The sequence below is a fragment of the Trichoplusia ni genome, chromosome 2 (assembly GCF_003590095.1).
Source record: "Trichoplusia ni isolate ovarian cell line Hi5 chromosome 2, tn1, whole genome shotgun sequence".
Lineage (NCBI taxonomy): Eukaryota > Metazoa > Arthropoda > Insecta > Lepidoptera > Noctuidae > Trichoplusia > Trichoplusia ni.
Genome location: NC_039479.1, coordinates 13485226 through 13509063, shown reverse-complemented (window position 1 = coordinate 13509063; position 23838 = coordinate 13485226). Strand labels below are relative to the sequence as shown.

Below are 23838 nucleotides of genomic sequence, written 5' to 3'. Positions count from 1 at the left end.
TCTCACTTTAAAAATAATTCACATTTTCTCATTGGTACCTCCCACGCACAGCGTGTTTAATTACTAATATACTTTTAATATTAAACATAAAATATATAATCTTCGTCATTCAGACAATAATTTATTAAAACTATAAGAGAGACAAGCACAAGAATACCGAATGAGGTAAAACAATAGTGTTTAACACTGCTGAAAGCCGGGTGCACGCGACAGATATCGAACTATATTTAATGCAAATAAAAAAAAACTACGTGTCAAATGGTATCAGCACGCTTACTAAGAGCTCTTAAACCTGGGGGACTAGCGAATGTAGCATCTTATTAAAATAAATCTTCAAACTTTTGAAGATGACATTGTATTTTAAATAGCGACGTATGATTTTACATTGAAGCGATCCACCAGCCTTTGGAGAAATTCAACTTATTTTAGACACAGAAAACAATCCTATCGGCGGCGGCTCCAATACTAAGGCCGTTTTAAACTTGGCACCATTATCCCTTTTTCGAAACGCCAAGTTACATCGGCCGTACTATACACTCGGTAACTCGTACCGTCTCACTCACACGATAGCAACCGTCCCCCAAGTTTCCAGCTTCAAGAGCTCATAGTAGAAGCACAGAACAGATACGTAGGTACTACTAAACAACCGCAAAAAATATACGTCATTCAAACTTTTGTAGCACCCTCAAATGATTTGAACTAAGCTAACACTTTAATGGCACAAACTGTAATAATCGAGATTCAGCGACCAATGCAATCAGGTACACACGTCACACACTAAAATAAAGGGGGTGTACACCTCTTAAAGCAAGACTATTGCAGTTGCAGAAGCGGGACAGCGCGCTACACGGCGTCGTGTCGTCTCGCTTCTACAACTGAACTAGCATCACCGAGGTAATAGGTTAATACCCCCTTATTTGGAACACTGACATAATATACAAATAGATATTTACAGTTCGATGCATGAACTTACGTATAACGCGTCAAACGTGCTCTCTTTGGCACAACACTAAAAAACAACGTAACATTCACAAAAATATAAACATTTCACGTTAGCATTAAGCTTACATTTTAAAGCTGGGTGTCCATACTTCTCGTTTACATACAATAATCATATATAACTCATTTAATTAGTATAATAAATTGAACGATGTAAGCTACGGTCTATGTCATTGGAATAAAAAGGAAATAGAGAAGTATATTTGAAATTCTCAAATAATATAAAATAAATAAGAAAGATACAACGCTATATTTACGTTATTCGAGGTATATGAATATAAATGAGATCAATGTTTTCACTAACTACTTAATCTATTGATTTATAAACGTTACATAATATTGACGTACCTCTAAATGACCACAGGGTGGCAGTTATCATCTTACTAGATATGAAGAATGTATTTCTGATGTACCAACATTACTATACGTCTTGAAGTTGCAATAATTTCGATCAACACTAAAATACGGAGTAGCTGTGAAAGAGAGAGGCTGCTATTATATTGTGTATTGCGCCATCTTGCTTCCACAATGGAATAGAGTTACTTTAAACTTAAAGGGATGTGTTGTGTTCTCCTATCGTTGTAAAAGTGAGACACGGCTATGCTCATTTCAACAATAGCATGACATATGAGATCGCCCATACTGACTACAGGGCCCCAATTCTGCTATTTACAAAGGCCGATGAATGAATAGAAATTGGTGACATTCGTATTATTCTAAGCATTTTTTAAAAACAATAATTGGAAATTCAGTACAGGGTGGAACACTCACGGTCATTGCAATGGATTTCCAATTATTGTGTTGGCGAAATGCTTAAGAGAATAGGAATTGTTTCAAATTTAATGCAATTGCCATTCATTCATCGGCCATTGTAAATAGTAGAATCGGGGATCTGGTTGAGATTGAAATTCAAGTAATGTTGTTACATAAAGATAAAATGTTTGAAATTAAGTCATACATTTAGAAAAGATATGTGCAGTCATTTCGAAGTACAGAGTAAATGCCTATTAAACATAAGGGAATGTCTCTTATAGAGTATATTCGTATAGTTTCGGAGTGTCCTTTGCATACGATCCCTGTAAGATTATTATACTTTGATATATCTATTGTCATGGCTTACCTTACCTACAGGTCTAGTGGTAGCGTTTTAGTTCTGGGAACACTTCTACAAGTACTAGTTCGAACAGGTCCTGGAACAAATGAAAGCGTCATTTAGATGAGTTTATTGATAATCGACATCGAATCGATAATGCTATCGTAGATGTGTTTTATTTTCAGTCATTGTGTTCTTGGTAAAGGTGGGTTGTTGTTGCTTTTATAGATTTTAGATTTAAATGAATATAATTTATTTAACACAAAAAATCTTATTTTTTCTTAAGTTTTCAACTGACTTATTTGTCTGGATGATTTTTTACATTTAAGTTTGGCTCCAAAGTTTGAATTTTGAAGTCCGTCTTACGATTTTTGTACCTAAAAAAATTATCCCGAACTGGTTCGCTAGGTTAGTTTTAACTTTTAAGTTTTAAGTATCACCGATTGTATCATCAATAAAACATTTATATTTAAGAATTTTTTTTTTTCAATGAAGCTAAGGCAAACAGAAACAATACTTATGACGCCAAATGCTAAACGATTTAAACACAACCAAGTTTTGATAACTACATTTTCACGCATGATTAATCTGTGGAACAATTTCAAATAAATTGGCAGAAAGACGTTTTTTTTTAATCCGAGCGTCGAACACGCGGTCGCTGTCTTCCGCACACTCGTCGCGCCAATTCACATATATCAACTACAGGTGGCGACATTTTTAGCGTTGAAGACGCGCTTTTAGCTGCAAAATGACAAGCCAATAATTTTAGATCGCACGGTATGCGTGCGATACATAGGCGGAACACGAAAAAACGATCAGTTGTGAGTAGACAGTATGCCAGAATCCGCCGCGGTTTCACAATCACGAACGTTATGTTGAGGTTAAGGTTACCGGTCTGTTTTGGTTTCTCTTGAATAACGGTTCATAAATTTAACTTTTTATGTGATGAGTTTCTACGTAACAAAAAATAATAAATAAATACAAAGTTTTCTTTTAGTTCAATTATATAGTGAAGTGAAAGTCGTGTGCAAAATGCCTATTCTATTCAGTGCAGTGGCCTGTGACAGTGCTTTGATAGCGAACTTTGCGTCGTGCGATGGGAACTTCTTGGAGATAGCGGAACAAGTGCTGCCAAAGTTACCGGCAAGCAACAAGATGACATACTCACACGGAATATATCTACTGCACTATATAGCCGAGGATAATTATACATACTTTTGTATTACAGACAGAGTAAGTAAGGTTTAATACATTTTAGAAATAGAGATTAATGATAGTTTGTTAATTTGTGTCTATAAATTCCGCAAATAACAACATGTTTTGTTATTTGCGGAATTTATTTATATATTTAAAATCTTTGGCTAAAATTCTTGAGTGTTCCTCCCCACTATCTGTTATATCTTATAAATGACTGAACCGATTTTGATTAAACGTGTCTACGAAATTTCGAGAAGTTGATGCGTTTCTTCACGTTAAAAAAGAACACAACGAATCATTGGACGCACCGCATCGCCTCTTTGAAACGAGGTTCAGAAAAATAGGTCGAAATATTTTTTATTTCTAATTGTTTCACAAACAATAATAACTTTGCATTTTGTACATCGCGTCAGTGTACAGTGTGACCGACTTTTGTGACGTCCAAATTTTGGTCGAGCTAGGAGATCTTTCACAATACACGTTTTGCACTAACCGGCACCGCTCATCTGGTAATCGGAATGTGTACAAGATGTTTTAAAACAATTTAGTAGTGGATTAAACATTTTCCACTTTAAATATTTATTGGTAATCTTGTTATTTTGTAGCTGCACCCACGGTTATTTCTATAACTGTATAAAATGTATTTGTCATAAAACGCCTACGCAAAAAATAATATTTTTAAAATACTCGCATTCAGAGCGTAAACATTTTGATGGACCAATAACTGTACTGCGGTTTACTTTCTACGTCAAGTATTTAAAAATAAATAAATGTTGACTGCAAAAATGAGATTATCATAAATTATTTTAAATTCTTAAAAAAACTTTTTCTCGTAATAGCTGTTTAAAATATCTGAAACGTTTTAAAAACTCAATTTAAAACTTTCGAGCAGGCATAATCAATACATTAAAAAAAAAGATTTTTCTGGTTTAAATTTTATATACTCAAAATATACATTTCATCATGAGTAATACTAGCTTGCACATGAATTAGGCTCACTGGGATGTTAAAAGAAAATACTTTAGGCATTTTCATTCTTTACCTGCCAATCAAATCAAACTCAAAAATTAACACCCCATAAAATAAAAAGAGAAATGAGTTCAAAATTAATTAGCAAGAGCATTCTCCTCGCTGCTACGTGCCAAGTATCTGTAATTATCTTGTCACCTGTCTTACACAATGTTAACAAAAAGACAGCTGTCGATTCTTATTTTACTGAAGCGAAACTTATGCGAATCGTGTTCGCGTAGACTGTTCCATAGCAAACCCGAGCGTTCTGTTGCTAACTCAGCTTTCAGAGCACTTGATGTATCAAATTGTTTTATTTTAAACCTAGCTTTAGCCCGTGGCTTCACCAGAGGTAACGGAGGTTATCGCGGTAAAGAGTATATTTTGAGTCGTTACTTGGTATTCCAGCTTTGAAACACTCGTGCTCGCGCTCGTGGTTTAGCGTGCTTGAAAGCCTGACGAACTAACATTTAAATCTAGAGTATGCAAGTATCATAAGGTATAACAGTTATTTTGTAAAACAGTAAAATAGTATTATTATTACGCATTGCTACTGCAGTAGCCACTACGAAAGTAGAAGTTTTGCTACTTCCAATTTACAGACTCCAGTACCTACATAATATTTCTACTTGTTACTATTCAAACAACTTAATAACCATACCTAATAACTGTCAAACTATTGATGTGCGTACTTGAAACATCCAAAAATGAATATTCCCACTTTAACGCCTTTCACATAATAACAAAACAAACAATCTTATCATCCACAGCTATGTCAACGATCGCGATCGTTCCTCTTCCTCAATGAGATACAACGGCAATTCGCGGAGAATAAAGTTGACTTCACATCAGTATTGGCGGCTGAGATGTACCGATACAGCGAGGACTACAGTACCATCAATATCAGGAAGGGAGAATTGGATGAGTTGAATAAAATCGGCGTAGGCTGCAGCGGTAAGTATTCTTTACTGTTTAAGTAAGGCAATTGATTGTAATTTTGGTGTAGTGGTTAACGGCATTGACTGCTATAATAGAGGTCGTGGGATCGATTCCCTCCCTGGGCAAATGTTTGTGTGATGAGAACGGGCATGTGTACTGTTCGTGTATTGAATTTATCTATACGTGTATGTATTTAGAGTTTGACATTTATCTTATACTCATAATACAAGCTTTGTTTAGTTTGAGACTAGATGGCGTTGTGTAAAAAAGTTAACATTCAGAAATGATTAAGTTAACAAAAAATCTTCAGGATACTTTGTGAAGAGCCCATTTGAACATATCAAATGTATTGGTTGGTAATTAATGAGTTTTATATGCATGTGTTGAGCCAATAGGTCGATGTTTGATTGACGGTGTATTTTTTTACTTTGCAGAAAGCATACTAGGAGAGAAGATATTATATGTTAACAATCCAGACAACATTTCATACAGTGTAAGTAATAATAGTCTCTTATTAATGAAATGCGGTATGAACAATATTAAATTAATTGCAAGACCACTAATTCACGAAAACCTGTTTGCATAAGTATTCAATCTAATATTTTCCTGTTTCCAGACTATATCGTACGTTCACGCGACTCCAGAAACAATATCCCTATCCGAAATACATCAAGAAACTAATTCGGAACCAGAATTAACTTCAGAAGAAATCACTTTAGATTCAATACCAGATACAGCTTTAGATCCAGAAGAGATAGCAGACAATATCGTGACGTCAGAGAGAATAACAGAAGTGATAGTGAATCCGGAAAAAATAACAGAATCCCTCGCGACATCGAAAGCTGCGCCTGAGTTTATCGTGAATGCAGAGAAGATAGAGGATGTCTTAACTCCTAGACTATACATTGTGATCATAGGAATGATGATTCTAGTCATAGCAATGGCCGTGTACGCGTTCGGACCGATTTCCTGCGCTGTAGTCACAAGTGTCGGCATTTATTCACTATTTCGTTCTTTTGCAAGTTCTAAAGATAAATCTTCGCATTCTGACGCAAAAGAGAATTGACGTAGTGGATAGTCAGTAGTGATTTATAATGTGAGTATTTGTTGTGCAATTTAGTATTGCAAGTAGCTGTATTGCAAATTACGTCATAGTTCTTAAGCCAGCGATTTCTGACACTGAATAGCATTTAATGAATAGTATTTAAGATGTTTTCTCCTTGTGATGTTTTAAATGTTTACTTTTACATAGAAATAAATGAGAATTACGACAGCAAATATACTAATTTTCGTTTCAAAATATTAATTCTTCACTTCATTATTCTAGTAAAACCTGAACACTACACAAAATTAAATATTAAAATAATTAAAATCGGTTTCATATGATATAATGATGTTTAGTCGAGATCCCAGGCAATGTTTACCACGCTAAAAAAAGCCCATGTAAAATGATGACTATTAAATATAGACCTTCTAATTATTATTTTTAAAGCACACATTAACTAAGAAGTTTCATTTCAACAATACCAAAATCGTACAAAAATCATTTTTTTTATTAACTATCGGTCAACTTCAACAACCATAGCTATAATTTAATACGCCCCGTACGAATTACGTCAAATTTCTTTTTTTTTTGTAATAAGAACATCTACTTCTTAACAACTATCTAGGACTATTATAGAAATTGGCCTTCACTTTCAGCTATACATCTACTTACATAGAACAGTTGTTTGTTGTGCGTGGTGTTCTGCAGCGTGTGGAAGAGTTTGTGAGCGCCGCGCGCGGCCGCCTGCGCGCCCACCAGCGACGACAGCGCGTCCAGCACGCTCTCGCTCAGCTGCTGCAGGGCCAGCGTGCGGGTGTGCTCTGATATACAACGACAAATTTTAACATAATAAAAACCTCTTTTAAAAAAAAATAAGAGCCCCGCACTAAAGAATTTAACCCTTGTGTCACGGGAGGTTTCACAAACATACAATTCACATGCACAAAGTCAGACCAGACTCAGAACAAGCATTCGTGGATCACACCAGTGCTTGTCCTGCGCGAGGATCTTAACCACGACACGTCGCGTTAAGTGGGTTTGGCGTGATGACCTCAACCACTCGGCTATCCGGGCACATCCTTTAAAAGGGATCGGGTTTCCTAGCTTGAAAATTTCCCGTGATTGCCAAGATTATCAGAGATACCCTTTTCTTTCGGATGGTAAAGCATCAAATGACTCCTCCCGCTTTGGGTTCAGCGGAATGGGGTACCTTCCAAAAACATCTGGGGTATTTGTAAATCATCACGAACGTTACTCCTCACATGTAACTAAACATCTATTCGGATAGACAGCAATCAACAGCTGATTATTGTTAAGTAAGATATTGTTATGAGATATTCTAAAGAATTTGTCCCTTACCTTTATCTTGGAAGTTTCTATTGGAAGTATTTTCAGAGAGCGTCCCGCCCGGCCACCACGACTTAAGTACCACGCTTATGTAGTAATGTAACATTTGTTCAGAGAACAACCACGTTACGGTATCTTTGATTTGCCTGAAATAATTATGTTATTACTATCTGATTTGGACTTTAAAACTATGGGTTTAAGATCGGATTTACTGTATCAAAAGATAGGGGACAAGACCTATCCACCCACACATTGCTTTGGACATTGTTAGTTATCTATCTTCTTTTAAAGCAAAATCAACGACCCAATACCTCCTTATCAATATTAAGCTAATGAAATATATATTTTTTACCACTAAATGGTTTCAAGTGTTTTTATTTTACTGCACTTAGCCGAGAGCATGCTTCAACTGACTTTACAATCCTCCAGCTGATTTAAAAGAGTGTTGGCTGGACACAGGTATAATATATATAAAAAAAGAATGAGCCTTGAATAGCTCATACCTATTAATAGTGCTTCCATAAGTGATCTGCACGAAGGTGACGAGCGTTTTCCTGAGCCATCGGAACACTCCGCGCATGTCGAACACTTCGCTCAGCAGCGCGTACAACGGCTCCGCTATACTGTCGCGTTCCTCCGCCATAGGACCTGCACCTGGTATTAAGTATAATATTTTTTAACAACAAAAACATGCAACCGGCTTCACATACAAAACTAATGAGAAATAAAAAAAACAACAGAATCAGTTTGTCCAGTCCAAAGTTCAGGTAAAAAACATAAAAAAGAATAGACAGACCAGACCGATAAATTGAAAATTCTTTCTTTTTGAAATCGGTAATTAACTGGACTGAGTTTTAAATAACTTTTGTATAACATGACTGTATTGATTTAGGTTTAAATAGGTTTGTGAATCAATGCAGGCTAAAAATTATACAAAACTTGAATCAAATAGATGTAAGTAAAAATATGTTAAGTTTAAAAGAAACACTTTAAGAAACTGACCTCGTAAAGATGTTGTCATATTCTTGTTGGAGCTGTCAGCCCCGTTACCGTCTAAGTACAATGATATTTCATCTTCATCTGCCGACGTATGGGTAAAAGGTTCTTTCTCTTGCGACGATCTGGTTGTAGCTTCACTACTGGTACTGTTAACATACGGATATTTTTTTGCTAGAGAGAATTATACAAAATGATATCTTGTTTCTTTGACTCAATCATTGCAAACACAGATATAACATTATTTGTTTATCTTAATACAAATATCACTTCTTTCAAACCTCTAAAGCTATAAGTTCCACTGCTCCGTAAAGGTCTTCTCTCGATTCTTGCCTTTTTGTCTCGGCAAACTTATACGAAAAACATTACACGTTGTAGTAAAATTAATGAATTATTATTATTGATTGTAGTTACCTCTTAAATAATGTAGAAAAGGAAAATTTGTTTTTCTTTGGTAGGTCACCCTGCTTCAGATATTCTGAACTTGGATTAAGGAATGTGTATAAAGCCTCGCTTTGGTTAAGTCTATCGTCTTCTAAAACAAACTGAAAATAAATGGAACAAATTTATTCAGTATAACAAAGAGATAAACATCTTAGAAAAACTTGATATTTTAGAGCAACAACAATTTAATAAAAAAAAACTTACCTCTAAATATTTTTGTATTAAAATTTTGGCCTTTTCTAGAGAATTTTTATCGTTCTTCCCGAACAGAAATTTAAAAGAATTTGTAGGTAGTTCTAAGTTTTTTAATTCAGCACACATAGGCCTTAACTTTCTATGAAGTTCCTGAAAAAACAATAGACACGTTTCATTTTAATATTTATACTCCTGAAAAGCTAGATTAGTTTTCAAAAGTATTTAATGATAAGTCTATATTGACCACCAGATGTCAAGCCAAGTAACAAATATCCTAAAAACTATTTGAGAATCCATTTGAGAGTCAAGTCAAAGTATTTAATAACTTACCTGGAACTCATTCAATGTCCTAAGTAGCACCCACCCAGTGGTGATTTGTTCCGGCCTGTCCTCATCGTTGATGGACTCTTGCTCTGCCATATGCACCACTATCACGAACTGAGGTGGTTTAGATTCGTCTATAACCTGAGAAAAAAAAACAAATTGAGTAGTCTTATGCATATTCTGCGGCGATTCCATGCATCGAGTACTCGGCCGTTTCATAAATAAGTCCTAACTTAATACCAGTTTTTCGAAATCGGAATGCAACATTAATTTTTAAGAGAAGATTGTGACCAAAATTTCTTTCTTTGCTGCATACCGCGAGATCCGGTTCGAAGTAGCGCGGAATTTTGAATTGTAAAAGGAAAACATACTTAATAGACTAGAAGAAAAAATGACCATGACATTTAAACAAAATCAAAATTCATTTATTCAAATTAGTCTACTAAGTAGCATTTTAACTAGCATGTATGAATGGAAATTGGATTAAATTGAAACTATTCGTATTATTCTAAGCATTATTCCCAGCAACGAATGAAAATTCAGTCAATCACAAAAAAAAATCACAATGAGTTTCTTATTCGTTTTAAACTTTCAAACAAAACGTGGTCCTCACCTCTGCGCTATGCACGTTGGCCCGCCACCTCCCCAGATGCTCGGCCCAGGTGTCGGTGCGCGCGAGGTGGGCCTCCAGCCGCATCTGCTCTCCCGCCAGCTTCTCAACTTCGTTGGCTAACATTGATAAGGCGGGGGACTCCGGTTTTAATGAAGCACGAAGTGCTGCTAAAGCCTGATGGTAAGTAATATAGTTTGAATTTTAAGTGGTTAATTATCATTATATTACGAGCTTACGAGCCCTCATCAGCTGAACAGATTCATAGTGATTGAAATACTTAAACGCTGTCTCGCCAATAGACACAATAGTTAAACAATGTTCACATATACATGTTTTTAATTAGGATTGTGATTTCAGCTATACGGAACCAATGAGATATCATACAGTAGTAGAAAGTTTTTATTTTGACATCCTGTCAAAATAATAATTTATTCAGCGAAATTAATTATTTTTAAGAACTTTCACTTAAAAAATAAATTATAAACACTTTTCTCACAACATAAACTAAGCCGTCAACTTTTGTAGTCAAAGACAAATTCTTACTTGTATTTTATTATTATGCCTCTCCTGCAACTCATCGAGTTTCCGCCTCGCGTACGTGGAATGTTCTGTGAGGTGTATAGTCCCAGCCACGCTCTCCGCCGACGAGACAGACTCGTTTGATAACTGACGATCCTCTATGGGCGATCTGTCTGAGCTTATGTCTAGAACAATAACGTATACTTAAGGTATGAAATATAAGTCACAAATAATTTCACGATTCTGTGCAAATAATAACTACTATGGATGCCTTAGTCCGAAAGATTAATCCTCTTTTTACCCGTATATAATACCTTTGAGTCTCTATTCCCATTATTTTATGGTTTTTGACCATATATATGGTGTAGTCGAATTCGCCAATCGAGTAAGTGGCAGAGGCCAACGTATGGGGGGAAGAAGGACAGGTTATTAGAGGGTTTAGAAAATGATTGTTTTACGTCAAACAAAAATGTGTTCAATTGTTTCTTTTACCTTTGTTCGCATCCTCAGTAGCAAGTTCAGCGATTAACGCTGTGTAATGATCGCTCAATAGAAACGAATGATAATATTTCTCTTGTATAGTATCAACTACGGTATCTTGAACTTCATAAAATACTTCTGGACCTTTATCTCCAAGAAGGAACGCTTCCATTCGTTTTCTAGTATCCTTAAAAACAAAATATTCTATTAAAACATTGATAAAATAATTACTAGAAGAACCGGTCAAGAACTAGTCAAACTCGCGTCATTAGGAAATCCGAAATGGGCAGCAGAAAAAAAAACAAACACCCATAAAATTTTTGACCTCAGTATTGAATGTTGCATTTTAAAATTATCTGGACTTTAAAAGTTAAATTAGTCAGATTATGGCGACTCCAGCGTTCGTTTGTTTAATTTCATTTCAAAGAGCACTAGAAAGTTTTTATGTAGAGTTACACATACTTTCAAGTACATACTAACACATAACAGACTTATACTACATACAGAGATATAGCCAAAATCTTACCTTATCGACTTTAATCTCAGCACTAGGTGATCTGATGTAGGTATAAAATATTTCCGCACCAAGCTGGTGCCAGCTACTTCGGGGGCTGTGTCTCAACTCCTCGACAGCAGTCCAGAATCCTACAAGACCTTGCGAACACATCGTCTCTAAGAACATGGACAGATATCGCCGCCCCGTCACGCTCTCCATTATTTTATGTAAGGGGATAGTCTGAAATTACAAAATCTTCATATATCTTTATATTATGGCTATTAACGTGAAGGCCTATAGGTCTAGTGGTTAGTGACCCTAGCTGCTATAGCGGAGGTCGTCGGTTCGATTCCCACGCAGGATAAGTAAATGTTTGTGCGATGAGCACGTTCGTTTGTTCTGTGTCTGGGTCTCATAAAACAAGCTTTGCTTAGGTTGAGAATAGATGATGCTGTGTGAAAGTTGTAGAATATTATTATTACTATTGCATTATTATACATAGGTAGATATAGGTTAAAATGATTCGGTTCGAGAAACAAATAATTATAAATTAGTTTTGCATCTAAACAGATCGCGTTAACTTGTTTATTCTAAAGAATGAGTTCAAAAATCGAAAGTAAAGTATTGAAGAGTAAAGACAAATGACGACCCGGAATTGTATCAAATACACATACAATGTGGAGAGACCATAGCTTCGATTGAACGTCCTGTTCCAACCACAAGAATGCATTGACTTTCATGATGGCCGTTTGCGGTTTAAACTTGAAGTAGTTGTGTTTACCACAGATATTCAAAGATTAAGGCTGATTAACTGACGTATATAAATATGATAAAGAAAAAAGTTGAGGCCGACGATCAAGCAGAATCAGATTAAGACCCCCAGCCGGGTCCGAGACTATTGGCGCGTTAGCGGTAAATACGCGAGTGTAAACCAATAGAACAAATAATTACGAATGCCATTAAGGTATTGACGTCTAATGCTCTTGTATAAAGTGCGCTATTTCTCATAATACCGACTACTAGCTAAATAGCTCGAATAGTCCTAAACAATACCTGCTAAATCACAAAAGCAGAACATGACACATGAAACGCTCAGCTTGCAACTTGAAAATAGCTCTTATCACCCTAATATTACGAATGCGAAATAATGTGAGCATGTTTATATGTGCGTGTGTTTGCTGCTTCCTACGAAACGGATGCACCACTTTCTATGAAATTTGGTATGGAGGGAAGCGAAATTTTGGATTAACAAAAATCTAGACTACACCATCCGTCATCGCTAAAAAAGGTAATGTTTGTACAGCTAGAACCGACATCCAGGCGGACGGTGCTGCGAGCAACAGCCAGTTTAAACAATAAATAGAGAAATACGAATGGACAGTTTATTTACCTTGCTATCCGTCTCCACAGTTGGAAACGCCCCATCCCAGCCAAGTTTCCTCAGGGCAGTTTCACATTCCGCTTTAGCGATAGTCAACTGGTTGATGTACCTCTTCAATTTTTTTGCATCAGATATTTGCTGTCGACTTATATTTTGAGAACTATTTTTTTCAATTACTTCAATGTCTATGCCTTTGGCTCGTTTTACATTTTGGAGAGTAGTTGCTTGCATTATTTGGGTGACGATATCGTACCTAGATGAAAATGAAATAACCGGTCATGAAGAAGACAAAAAAGGCAGGTAATTGCACGTCGTCGTTTACTTTAAACAGAATCAAGATTTAATACGCTCAGATCAGTTAGTATCACAGTTCTTTAACAGACAATCGATCGTTAAAAACATTGTTCACAGGACTCGCCCTCGATATGCGGTACTACAAATTGCTTCGTGAAAGTAATAAGCATTATCATTGCGCACTCACCGTAACCGCTTCAGTGTGTCGACATTATTACAGCTGTTGATTAGCCGTATGTAGTCCTCAAATGTTTTAGCGTATTCGTGCGTCCTTACGTGCATAGCATCAACCTCTTTCTGAGCTTCTAAATACTGAATAATCTTCTGATTTATATAATCGGGCTCCGTAACGAGTTCTATTGCTGGCTGTAAAACTATAAAAAAAAAAGGACATTTCAATCCTTTATCGAATTTCAATTGAGCGCGAATCTTTCATCAACTTTATCTTTTTGACGCTAGTTTAATTTAAGCATACGGAAATTTCGATCGACATGTTTATTTTTTAGTTTTCAATATTTTGAAGATACATATTGCAAAAATAAGTTTTTATGTTACTATGATGTATGATCCAAATACTCATATCTATAAGATACTGAACTCAACCTACATAATTAATATTTCCGCTCTAACATTTTTTATCGCTATACACGCAACTTTTTTTTCGATAAGTAGTCATTATAAAAAAAGTTAATGCCGGAGGAGAAATCGAAATTATTATTTTCGTATTGGGCCGAAATAATTTCTAATGACTCGAAGTAAGGAGGTTTAAGCATGTTCAAGCTGTTTTTTTTTTCATATCTAGTCTAATATATAAAGCTGAAGAGTTTGTTTGTTTGAACGCGCTAATCTTAGGAACTACTGGTCCAAGTTAAAAATATATTTTTGTGTTGAATAGACCATTTATCGAGGAAGGCTTTAGTCTATAAACCATCACGCTGCGACTAATAGGAGCGAAGATACAAAGGAAAATGTGAAAAAAATAGGGCAGGTCTAAATCATAACTTATATCTTCTACCCACGGGGACGAAGTCGCGGGCAACAGCTAGTTAGTTTTATAAAAACAGAATAAAAAAAATTAATATCATTTAGTTACTGACTTTCAATCAACCTTGTCTGCAATAGCTACTACTTCTTTGCCATTCAAATATACTAATGCTAGGACAACTCCAAACATAAAACAGACCTTGCACAATCACGAAAATATTGCTGTCTTTACAATTTACATACCTTTGCAAGCCAAGATTTCCCTAAGCAGGTGTGATGCAGGTGCCAATGAATAACACCGTGGCAATAGGAACATGATGATCAGCTCACTTATTTGCCTCAGGTAGTGCAGCTCTGTCTCACAGGTCATCAGATGAGGGGCCAGAGCAAATACTGGAGGTTGGTTTAATTCCAGCCTGAAACATTGACCAGGATCACAATGGGCATAGTTTTAAAGTAGGTATATCAATAACACAATAATCTTATGTATGAATTTTGTATCCACACTATCCACTAGGGTATTATCAATAGTATACACAAGCCACTTACGCACAACTCCTTGCAATACGAATTCGCTCAAAATGTTGGGTAATCTTTGTGACCATATCACTGGCCAGTAACTTTTCAGCATCAACCCGCTGCAGCCTCTCATACAAGTTCTGCACACCTCCCCAGACATGCTCCTTAAACTTGTCTATCACTGGTTCAGGCTTATGAGAAAACTCCTTCAGCCAACGGGCCACAAAGTCTCTGAGTATGTAATCAATCAAAAGCTGTAACTGGCTGTCAACAGTACGCCCAAATATTACAGGCAAATGAGTCTTTTTGGTAGTGTGAGGCCAATTTGTATGATCTTCCTGCATAATATAATAAACAATCAGTATGTTTACTTTATTTCAGAAATATAAATATACATATATCTGTTTCCTTATTATATTTTACCTTTAAACTTTCCTCTATAAATCGAACATCCTTTTCAACACGATCCAACAAAAATATCGACGTTTGATGGGGAGAAGATAATGATACATGACCCCAAAGAGTCAGTACAAAAGCTGCTATCACCACTAATAAACTAAGGATCACTAAATAAACGATGCTCCATATAAACGGAAAATACCACACAGCAGACAAACACAAGGGAGCTATGCAAACTGCGATCCACTTATACATTTCCAAGATTTAATAAATCATTACTGTATAAAAATAGTAAACAATTATCAATAATCGCATTAACAAGGAATGCAGTTTAGACAATACTTTACTTTACATATTTGTTTAACATAATACAATATCGACATGAATTCTTTTAAGTAATCAGAATTAGATTTAGCGCAATATTATTATTTTTTATGCGACCACTATGTACGTAGCACCCCTTTCCTACATTTACTAAATAACGTAGAACGTAGCTATGCAAAATGTTAAGTACTGTTTGACAAGAGAACGAGATGCTGTTATGCACATATCCCGAAGTGTGACAGAGACGTCATAATCGTCAATCCAATAAGATTCTAAACTCCACCCCTCCACCAAAGTAAAAGCTCTGAGTGCTCTGACTGACAGCTGATCTGGTATTACCAGATAAGAATATTGGAGAGGCCTAAATTCTAGTTTTCTATTTCATTACGAGAGACTATCTACATAAATACTCGGGACGGATTTAATAACTATTTCATTTATCTCGACTTTTTTTTTTTGCGATAGTCTTATAACTTACTAAAATGAACACTCTATTTCATACGTTGTTTGTGACAGTACAAAAATAATTTGTCAATGTTCAATGTTGACATGTTTTTGTAAATAGGTTATTTATACAGCGAAAATATTGTAATCTTAGTTATCCTTATGACATATTGACTGTAGTTATGAAAGTATCAAAATAAATTAAGCGAATATAGTACGTAAAATAATTTAAGCTTCTTTTATCCATAGTAAAGTGTAAATGAGAAAGCAAAGAAGTGTTTATTTTCCCAGGGAAACCAAAAATAATGTCTGAAATAGAAGCGACTTATGTTGTGGTCGGCGGAGGCATAGCTGGCGTTACGTGCGTCGAAACCCTCGCAATATTACACCCAGAAGAAACACTTGCAATAATTACCGCATCTTCTTTAGTGAAAAACGTAAGTAACGTGAGTTTTTATGCCAAAACCATTGTCAAGTTCGATGTAAACGAAACAGAAGCAAGTTCGTTGATGAAGGTTCATCCAAATTTAAAAATTATTTATGATTCCCTAAAACATGTTGATACAGAAAATCAAATTGCCTACACACATGCAGGTGATAAAATAAGGTACAAAACTATGTGTTTATGTACCGGTGGGATTCCTAGACTCATCAGAGACTCACACAAAAGTAATAGAATACTTGGAATAAGGGACACAGAATCAGTAATAGAATTTCAACAGAAGCTCAAGACTGGCCGCAAAATGGTGATTGTTGGCAATGGAGGAATTGCATCTGAAATCGTTCATGCTACATCAGGCATCCAGAAAGTTTGGGTCATCAGAGATGATTATATATCAGCCACTTTTATTGACCCTGGAGCTGCTGAATTTTTCCAAAACACTTTTAAAAATAAAGAAGTTCAACCTGATCAAAAGACAGTACTAAGAAGACATGTCTTCTCAGAGGAAGATCATGTTGTTTCTCTTAACAAAGATTTAAAATCAGCTGCATTAGGTCCTGATTGGTACAGAAAGTTGGAAGGCAATAAAAATGATAGAGGTGTACAAGAACTAGAGATAATTTATAAAGTTGAAATAGGTTCAGTTGAAGAGACCAGTGACAAGGAATATCCTCTCCAAGTGTTACTTACCAATGGGAGGACTATAGAATGTGATTTTGTGATATCTGCCACTGGTGTAGAGCCTGCTGTAAATTTTACCTGGGATAAAGCACCTACTCAAGGACCAGATGGTGGTTTAAATGTAAATGAGTTCCAGGAGACATCAATCAACAATGTGTATGCTGCAGGTGATGTGGCTCATGCTGCTTGGGAACATGCTCCACATTGGTTCCAGCTTAGGCTATGGACTCAAGCAAGACAAATGGCTGGAATGGCAGCCAAAGCTATGCATGGTAAAATAACCAATGAGGCTGTATTGCAAGATTTCTGTTTTGAACTATTTAGCCATTGCACCACTTTATTTGGGTATCAAGTGATTTTATTAGGCAAATACAATGCACAAGGATTAGGAAAAGAGTATGAAATATTATTACGCATGACACCTAATAAAGAATACATAAAATTGGTACTTCAAGATGGAAAATTACAAGGAGCTATACTAATTGGGGAAACCGACTTAGAGGAAATGTGTGAGAATTTAATTCTTGACCAGTTAGACTTGACACCTCTTGCTGATCAAATTTTGGATCCTGATATTGATATTGATGATTATTTTGATTAAGTATAATGTGTAATCGTTTTTTTTTTATTAAATAGTTTATGTTTTGTTAAATGATAATTGTTTCTCTCAAGAAAAATCGCGTTATTAAAATTGAAAAATAATGTCTATGTCGCAGTACTGCGACATGACATTTCTTGAACTTTCGAATATAAGTACCTAGTGTACCTACCTACTTTTTAGAATACGCGCGCGCTTCACTCATAGATTATATATAATATGATGATTATAAATAATCTATTAAGATAAGAAAAGAAATAAAATTAAAAGCGTTGTAAGTACTTTTTATTACGAAGCTTTCATGTTTATTTTGAAAGTGTTCCCACTCCCAGAGTTCCCAGACTATGATTTTATTACTATCAGTTGTCAATCAGTGGCTGATGCCTCATACTCATTCCTGTTCAAAGTCATTTACTATTCAAGGGACGGAATGTGTCCGTACACAAAGTAACGAAGTAGTCGATTATGAATTCGATTCAAGTTCCTGACAAGTGGAGTAGTTTAGGAATAAGTCAACCAAAAGTTTCCTGTTAAAGTTTACTGCAATGAAAAATTTAAAATAACAAATTATCATTTTCACGTTTTTCGGCTATCAATCGATATTTTTTTTGTATGACTAACGTGATTAGTAACTTTAGGAACATCACTACATCGAAATTAAAAACCACAAAAATTAATAAGAATTTGACGTGTTTGATGCGCGCATTGTTTTTCTTAGTTTATCGGTATTCGTAATTAATTGTTTATTCTATTACACACTTTTAAGTAGCCAACTGCCAATCGATTTTAAGGGCTACAGTTTTAAAGATAAAATTTATGAGTGTATCCAGTTTCCTGTGAAAAATAATATCAACACGTCGTGTTTCTTTGTTTCTTTATTAATCGACGTAATAGTGCAAAATGCCTATTTTATTCAGTGTGGTAGCTCGAGGTACAATCGTGCTAGCGAAGTATGCAAGCTGTGCTGGTAATTTTACGGAAGTAACAGAACAAATACTATCGAAGATACCACCCCGTGATGACAAGTTGACGTACTCTCATGGAAATTATCTGTTCCACTATGTTGCGGAAAACAAATTGGTTTATTTCTGCATTACCGACGATGTAAGTATTCACTATAGAGCATTGTCAAAGGCACATTTCTTATTAGATTATTTCGAATTGTTGTGCTAACAATGAAAAAATATTTCAGAAATTCCAACGTTCGAGAGCATTCTTATTTCTCAATGAGATCAAGAGGAGATTTACGACTGCGTTTGGCGACACAGCCCAAACAGCTATACCATACGCCATGAACGGCGAATTTGCCCGCATACTTGCCACAGAGATGAAACACTACAGTGACTCCAAGGACTTGGACAATATATCGAGAGCCCATGGAGAATTAGATGAACTCAAAGATATTATGGTCAAAAATATTGGTAAGTAGTCTATTATGTACTTTCATAAACACACTGACAAAACAACAACCTCTGTTTATCTCCTGATGAAAATACTGGTATTATAAAAAAAACATTTAAAAAACCAAATCTTTGAATTTGTGTCAGCATTGTCTAAGTTTAATCTTATTTATACTATTGACATTGATATTCAAATACATGTCTCCTAGGTGTTTGATTACAAGTTTAATTAACACATTAAACAGAGATTAAATTCATTCATTCAACTTTAAACAAAACAAATAATAGTTTGTATCAGCATTTACCATTTTAAAGTGATTCTGAATCTGAATTAAACAGATTTGATTAAAAAATACCCTAATTTATAAATAAAAACCAATCAATTATTTTCTCTTCTGGTATTGATAGGTGATACAGTAACATAAATAGGGCTTATCAGCTCTTATCAGGGTTTTGCGTACTAGCCGCTCTACAGTCCTACCTATGTGTCATTGACTGAGTGTGTCTGAGTACTGGGTACTTATTTACTCTGAGCAGTGTAATTTTATACTATCATTAGTCATACATTGTTTATTTTACATCAGTTCAATGTTAGAAACAGATGTAATAATAATAAAAACATACTAATGCATTCTTTATTAGAGTAGCTGTTTGCTGAATCATTGCTAATTTATTGCTTAGAAGGATTAGTCTTGATACTGTTGACAGCATTACAAAAAGAAACAATGATTGAATAACTCATACCCACTTCTAGGTCACTTTTTCTGCTTTGTTTGTTTTTGTACGATCATTAGTACAGTACTAGTCTACCACTAATACTAACGAGAAATTGTAATGATATAGTTTTCTAATGTATTTAAATAAGAAATATTGTTCTTGGTTTAAAATAAAAGATAAAATAATTGCCTGACACTTAAACATTTTCATTTCACAAAAAACTACTGTACTCAGAAAAGGCCTTGATACTGTTACAATCAAACACCACCTATAGCGGTAGATGCTATTCAAGGTTGAACAATAATTTCGTAATTTTAAGTGTGCAGCTGGAGATAATGCTAATGCCTCAATAATAGGCTGCATCGCATGACCGCTTATAAAATTATATTAAATTAAGTGTTACTCATGTGTATAATTTGTAGCTAGTTAGTTGAGTCCTTCTAGAAAACTGGCTCTAATCTGATCCTAGATGGTAGAGGCCTCTGCCATCCACCATGACAGATAACGGTAGAAAAGAGTTCTTATATCAAGAAATAAAACTTCTTGCCAAGAGATCTTACATTTCACTAAATAACACAACAATAACATAGCATAGATTTCTGTCTAGATCTCTTCAGGTTTTAGAGTGATGTAAATGGAGTTATTACAATCCTATACTACTCTCTTTGTGTGATTTAAATGTGCGTATTTTACTTCCCTATCATCCCCATAAGAATAGTCTTACTTTGTTGCATTCAGATATCGAATAATAGCATCTGTGTGCATTGTTTTAAGTGCTAATATACATTGTAGTTATACAATTGTTCCACTTTGATAGTTTGTTGAATTTCGTCATAATCTTATTGTTTTCAGATAACATGGCGATGCGCGGGGAGAAACTAGAATTACTCGTGAATAAGGCTGATAATCTAGCTACAAGTGTAAGTATTAAATCTTCTTATCAATTAATATTTGCATCGATGAAAAAGGAACAGAGGGTAGGTTTTGTTTTAATACTAAAATGGGATTTCTGTCAATAAAACATAGAACCCAACATTTATCATATTTTGGGAACAAGAACAATAACTGTTATTCACTTATTAAATATTAACAGCTGTTAAAGTTATTAATTGAATTAAAAGCGATATCAGGAAAAAAACCTTGAAATCATCAATAGCTAACCACAAAAATCTAAAACAAGCTTGATGTAATATTTTCCTCATTTTAATACAAAATTGTAATACATTGCATATTTATTTACAGTCAGTCTCCTACCGCACCACATCAAGGACTTTGCAGCGTTCCCTGTTTTGGAAAAACGTGAAGATGTACGTAATAATGGCGGGCGTTGGTGGTGTGGCCGTATACCTCATTGGAGCGATGGCCTGCGGAGGACTCACATGGAGCAAATGCGTCGGATAAACATGTACATACATTTTATATACAGTATATCAGATATATCATCATCGTTAGGATTTCACTTCCATTTATACGATAGCATAGCTCACGGTTAGGAAGGGCGCGCGCTCATCGCGTCCCGCTTACATACATTACTGTTTTTGTACGAAGCGATGTTCGTGTAGTCTGTCACCAAGCAATGTAAAATTAAAACGGAATGACGATGCCGTCTGTATTTAGGTTTAAGTCACGCATAATTAGTTTTTTTTTTTATAAAATCGTAGTTATGTAGAAAATTATAATAAGACCTTGATACTGGCCAAATTAACATCCTTGTTTGAATATGTAATCAGATATTTCGCTTTGTGGTTTTTAGTTCGCTGATCACTTAATACCTGTGATAGTTAGACGGCAATAGATTTAGTGGGTTGTGCAACGGTTTGCGTTTACTTGCAATGTAAGTGAGAACGCGAATGATATATAACCATTACCTACATTAAATGAAAACTGTTGCACTTGCAGGAGCGAGACAGCGCATAACACGTCATATAGCGGCATCTCGCTTCCGCGACTGCAATAATATTACTTTAAGACAATTGGTGGCAAGGAAGATAGTAAAATGAGTATTCAATAACTATGTATTTTATTATACATTATTATCATGTCATAATCAAGTCTTGTATTCACCTATTTATATCTCTTAGAAGACATATACGCGAAGTTTTTCAAAAACATTACCTTTAAGCCGATTTGGGTGAATGAATTAGTATCAATAGCACCCCACTAAATTAAAAAAAAACTTCTAGAACAAATAAAACATTGACGCGGCATAATACTCGATAGACGGAATAGCGAAACAAAAAGCACATTTACCTAAATTGTATTAATGTCTGGGAAAACGAATTCTCTTTCATGATAAATACTAGTTTGGTGACATTTAAAAAAGTAATTTTACAACTGGTTACACTTATTTATATGTATCAGACAGCCACCATATTTGCGTTTTGAATAAATTATAACGAATTACGTACAGACTTAAAATTTAAAGTTTACTATTACTTATTATTATGCATGGATTTAGTTATGAAGTTTTAAATGTTGTTTAGTATTTTTATAGACGAATGCTGTTGAAATATAATTGCATTTGAAACGTGCGCGAAGCTAGCAAGCCAATTGAATCAGGCGGCTCGGCTCTAAGAAACTTAAATAAATTACTGCAGAGTGCGCGCCTCTAAGATTCAATTTGTAGATAATTTTTATTGCATGTTTTGATTCAATATTTTTCATGGCCAATTAATTCAAACCGGAATCGATTTATTTAGAAAGACTGGGATTTAATTCTTGCTTTAAAATTGTACTTTTTATCCATTAATTGCTTACCGGGAGTGAGTAAAAAAATACATATATTAATGTATATAGTTTGTTTGCACTTATAAATGAAGCGTTTTTTTTTCTATATTGTTTCGAAAGTGAGAACTGTTTGTAGTTTTGGACACCTTTTGCAACACGTTTGGTTCACCAATTGTATAAACAATAAACACATGCCATTTAAATTTGTCTCTAAAGTAACTTATCATCATTATAAGGCAAGTTTTTAATGTCAATATGACTGTTCCTTGTAACAATAAATAGTAGAGATCGTTATTATTATTATTCAAACAATTACAGGATTACACATCCTTCGTAAACGATCTCCTTTGGTGAATGTTTCTTGGATGATATCGTATTCCTAGCTCAACTAATCTTTCACGTCGGTTTAACTTCGGAGTAGCAGTTGAAAAAATCCTTAAAAAAAGTCAATGTTAATTACCTAATAAAAATATGCTAGAAAATTATACACAAATATAATTAAAATCTCAGTCATTCGCGGTCTCTATCAACCATCTCCCAATCTTGAGACGGTCTAACATGTCTGTTTTGATAGAAGAACCCGTTTTTAAAGTGCGAAAACCGTATCCAAATCGGTTCACCAATTTCCTGAGATAGATTCAAACATCTTCGAGGTAACATTCATGGTGATACCTTAATAATTCATATTATTATAGTAAAATGTATGTACATAGTTTTAGTCTTTAACAGATTTATGTCGTTGAATTTTTGTAAACAGCGATTGTTGTATTGTTTTATAAACGTGTCGCCAACACTATGTGATAAAGTTGACCAGTTCCAAATTGTTCTATTAGTTAGAAAAAAATGGTTCAAAGGTTCGTTTCGTATTAAATAATTTTGTAATTTGAAACTGAGCTAAGTAACAGATCATTTAATTCCGAAGTATCATATATCAATCCTCCTAATATAAATATTGTAAAATAATTAAATTTTGATTTAACATCTTAAAGCGTGTAATACATGCTCCCAAATCTATTTATTCCATATTATTAATAATCTATTAGTAACAATAAATCCAACTAATATGTAAACAATTGTTTTAAATAAAGACTAAATAAAGTATTGTGATATTGAGTGTATAATTGAATTATGTAAGTAATAATCACTTGTTTGATATGTATAGAAAGTATGTTATAAACTTGTATAGGTTATTATTATTGTTTCATTTTCAATTAACCCTGAAACCGTCGCTGG

General features: G+C 34.7%; 4 protein-coding genes across 4 annotated transcripts; 3 read left to right on the top strand and 1 right to left on the bottom strand.

The window, feature by feature from the left end:
* Positions 1-1813: 1813 nt before the first annotated feature.
* Positions 1814-15905, bottom strand: LOC113507934 (sorting nexin-25). The gene is made up of 17 exons (XM_026890881.1): positions 15297-15905; positions 14904-15211; positions 14598-14770; positions 13558-13744; positions 13086-13329; positions 11726-11935; positions 11212-11386; positions 10744-10904; positions 10201-10374; positions 9594-9728; positions 9273-9413; positions 9039-9169; positions 8631-8773; positions 8132-8282; positions 7641-7774; positions 6954-7102; positions 1814-2189 (listed from the first exon to the last, which is right to left on the bottom strand). The coding sequence occupies exons 1-17, from the start codon at positions 15525-15527 to the stop codon at positions 2133-2135; spliced, it is 2904 nt and encodes a 967-aa protein (XP_026746682.1). The 5' UTR covers positions 15528-15905; the 3' UTR covers positions 1814-2132.
* LOC113507944 (vesicle-associated membrane protein 7-like) lies at positions 2198-6542 on the top strand. The gene is made up of 4 exons (XM_026890889.1): positions 2198-3325; positions 5068-5251; positions 5671-5729; positions 5853-6542. Exons 1-4 carry the CDS (start codon positions 3125-3127, stop codon positions 6300-6302), a joined length of 894 nt encoding a protein of 297 aa, XP_026746690.1. The 5' UTR covers positions 2198-3124; the 3' UTR covers positions 6303-6542.
* Positions 15906-16120: 215 nt separating the features above from the next.
* Positions 16121-17815, top strand: LOC113507912 (pyridine nucleotide-disulfide oxidoreductase domain-containing protein 1). The gene is made up of 2 exons (XM_026890865.1): positions 16121-16254; positions 16332-17815. The coding sequence occupies exon 2, from the start codon at positions 16346-16348 to the stop codon at positions 17762-17764; it is 1419 nt and encodes a 472-aa protein (XP_026746666.1). The 5' UTR covers positions 16121-16254; positions 16332-16345; the 3' UTR covers positions 17765-17815.
* A 599-nt stretch (positions 17816-18414) lies between these two features.
* Positions 18415-23795, top strand: LOC113507923 (vesicle-associated membrane protein 7). Its single transcript, XM_026890877.1, has 4 exons — positions 18415-18865; positions 18954-19182; positions 20731-20798; positions 21121-23795. Exons 1-4 carry the CDS (start codon positions 18662-18664, stop codon positions 21277-21279), a joined length of 660 nt encoding a protein of 219 aa, XP_026746678.1. The 5' UTR covers positions 18415-18661; the 3' UTR covers positions 21280-23795.
* Positions 23796-23838: the final 43 nt, after the last annotated feature.

Bases quoted from the DNA above. Each gene is read 5' to 3' on its own strand.
- LOC113507944 (XM_026890889.1), top strand. From the start codon at position 3,125: ATGCCTATTCTATTCAGTGCAGTGGCCTGTGACAGTGCTTTGATAGCG. The intron at 3,326-5,067 runs GTAAGTAAGGTT...TATCATCCACAG, and splicing joins ACTTTTGTATTACAGACAGA to CTATGTCAACGATCGCGATC. The intron at 5,730-5,852 runs GTAAGTAATAAT...TCCTGTTTCCAG, and splicing joins CAGACAACATTTCATACAGT to ACTATATCGTACGTTCACGC.
- LOC113507934 (XM_026890881.1), bottom strand. From the start codon at position 15,527: ATGTATAAGTGGATCGCAGTTTGCATAGCTCCCTTGTGTTTGTCTGCT. The intron at 10,375-10,743 runs GTAAGAATTTGT...ACTTACCATCAG, and splicing joins GGCATAATAATAAAATACAA to GCTTTAGCAGCACTTCGTGC. The intron at 7,775-8,131 runs GTATGAGCTATT...TAATTATTTCAG, and splicing joins TATGGAAGCACTATTAATAG to GCAAATCAAAGATACCGTAA.
- LOC113507912 (XM_026890865.1), top strand. From the start codon at position 16,346: ATGTCTGAAATAGAAGCGACTTATGTTGTGGTCGGCGGAGGCATAGCT.
- LOC113507923 (XM_026890877.1), top strand. From the start codon at position 18,662: ATGCCTATTTTATTCAGTGTGGTAGCTCGAGGTACAATCGTGCTAGCG. The intron at 18,866-18,953 runs GTAAGTATTCAC...AAAATATTTCAG, and splicing joins ATTTCTGCATTACCGACGAT to AAATTCCAACGTTCGAGAGC. The intron at 20,799-21,120 runs GTAAGTATTAAA...ATTTATTTACAG, and splicing joins CTGATAATCTAGCTACAAGT to TCAGTCTCCTACCGCACCAC.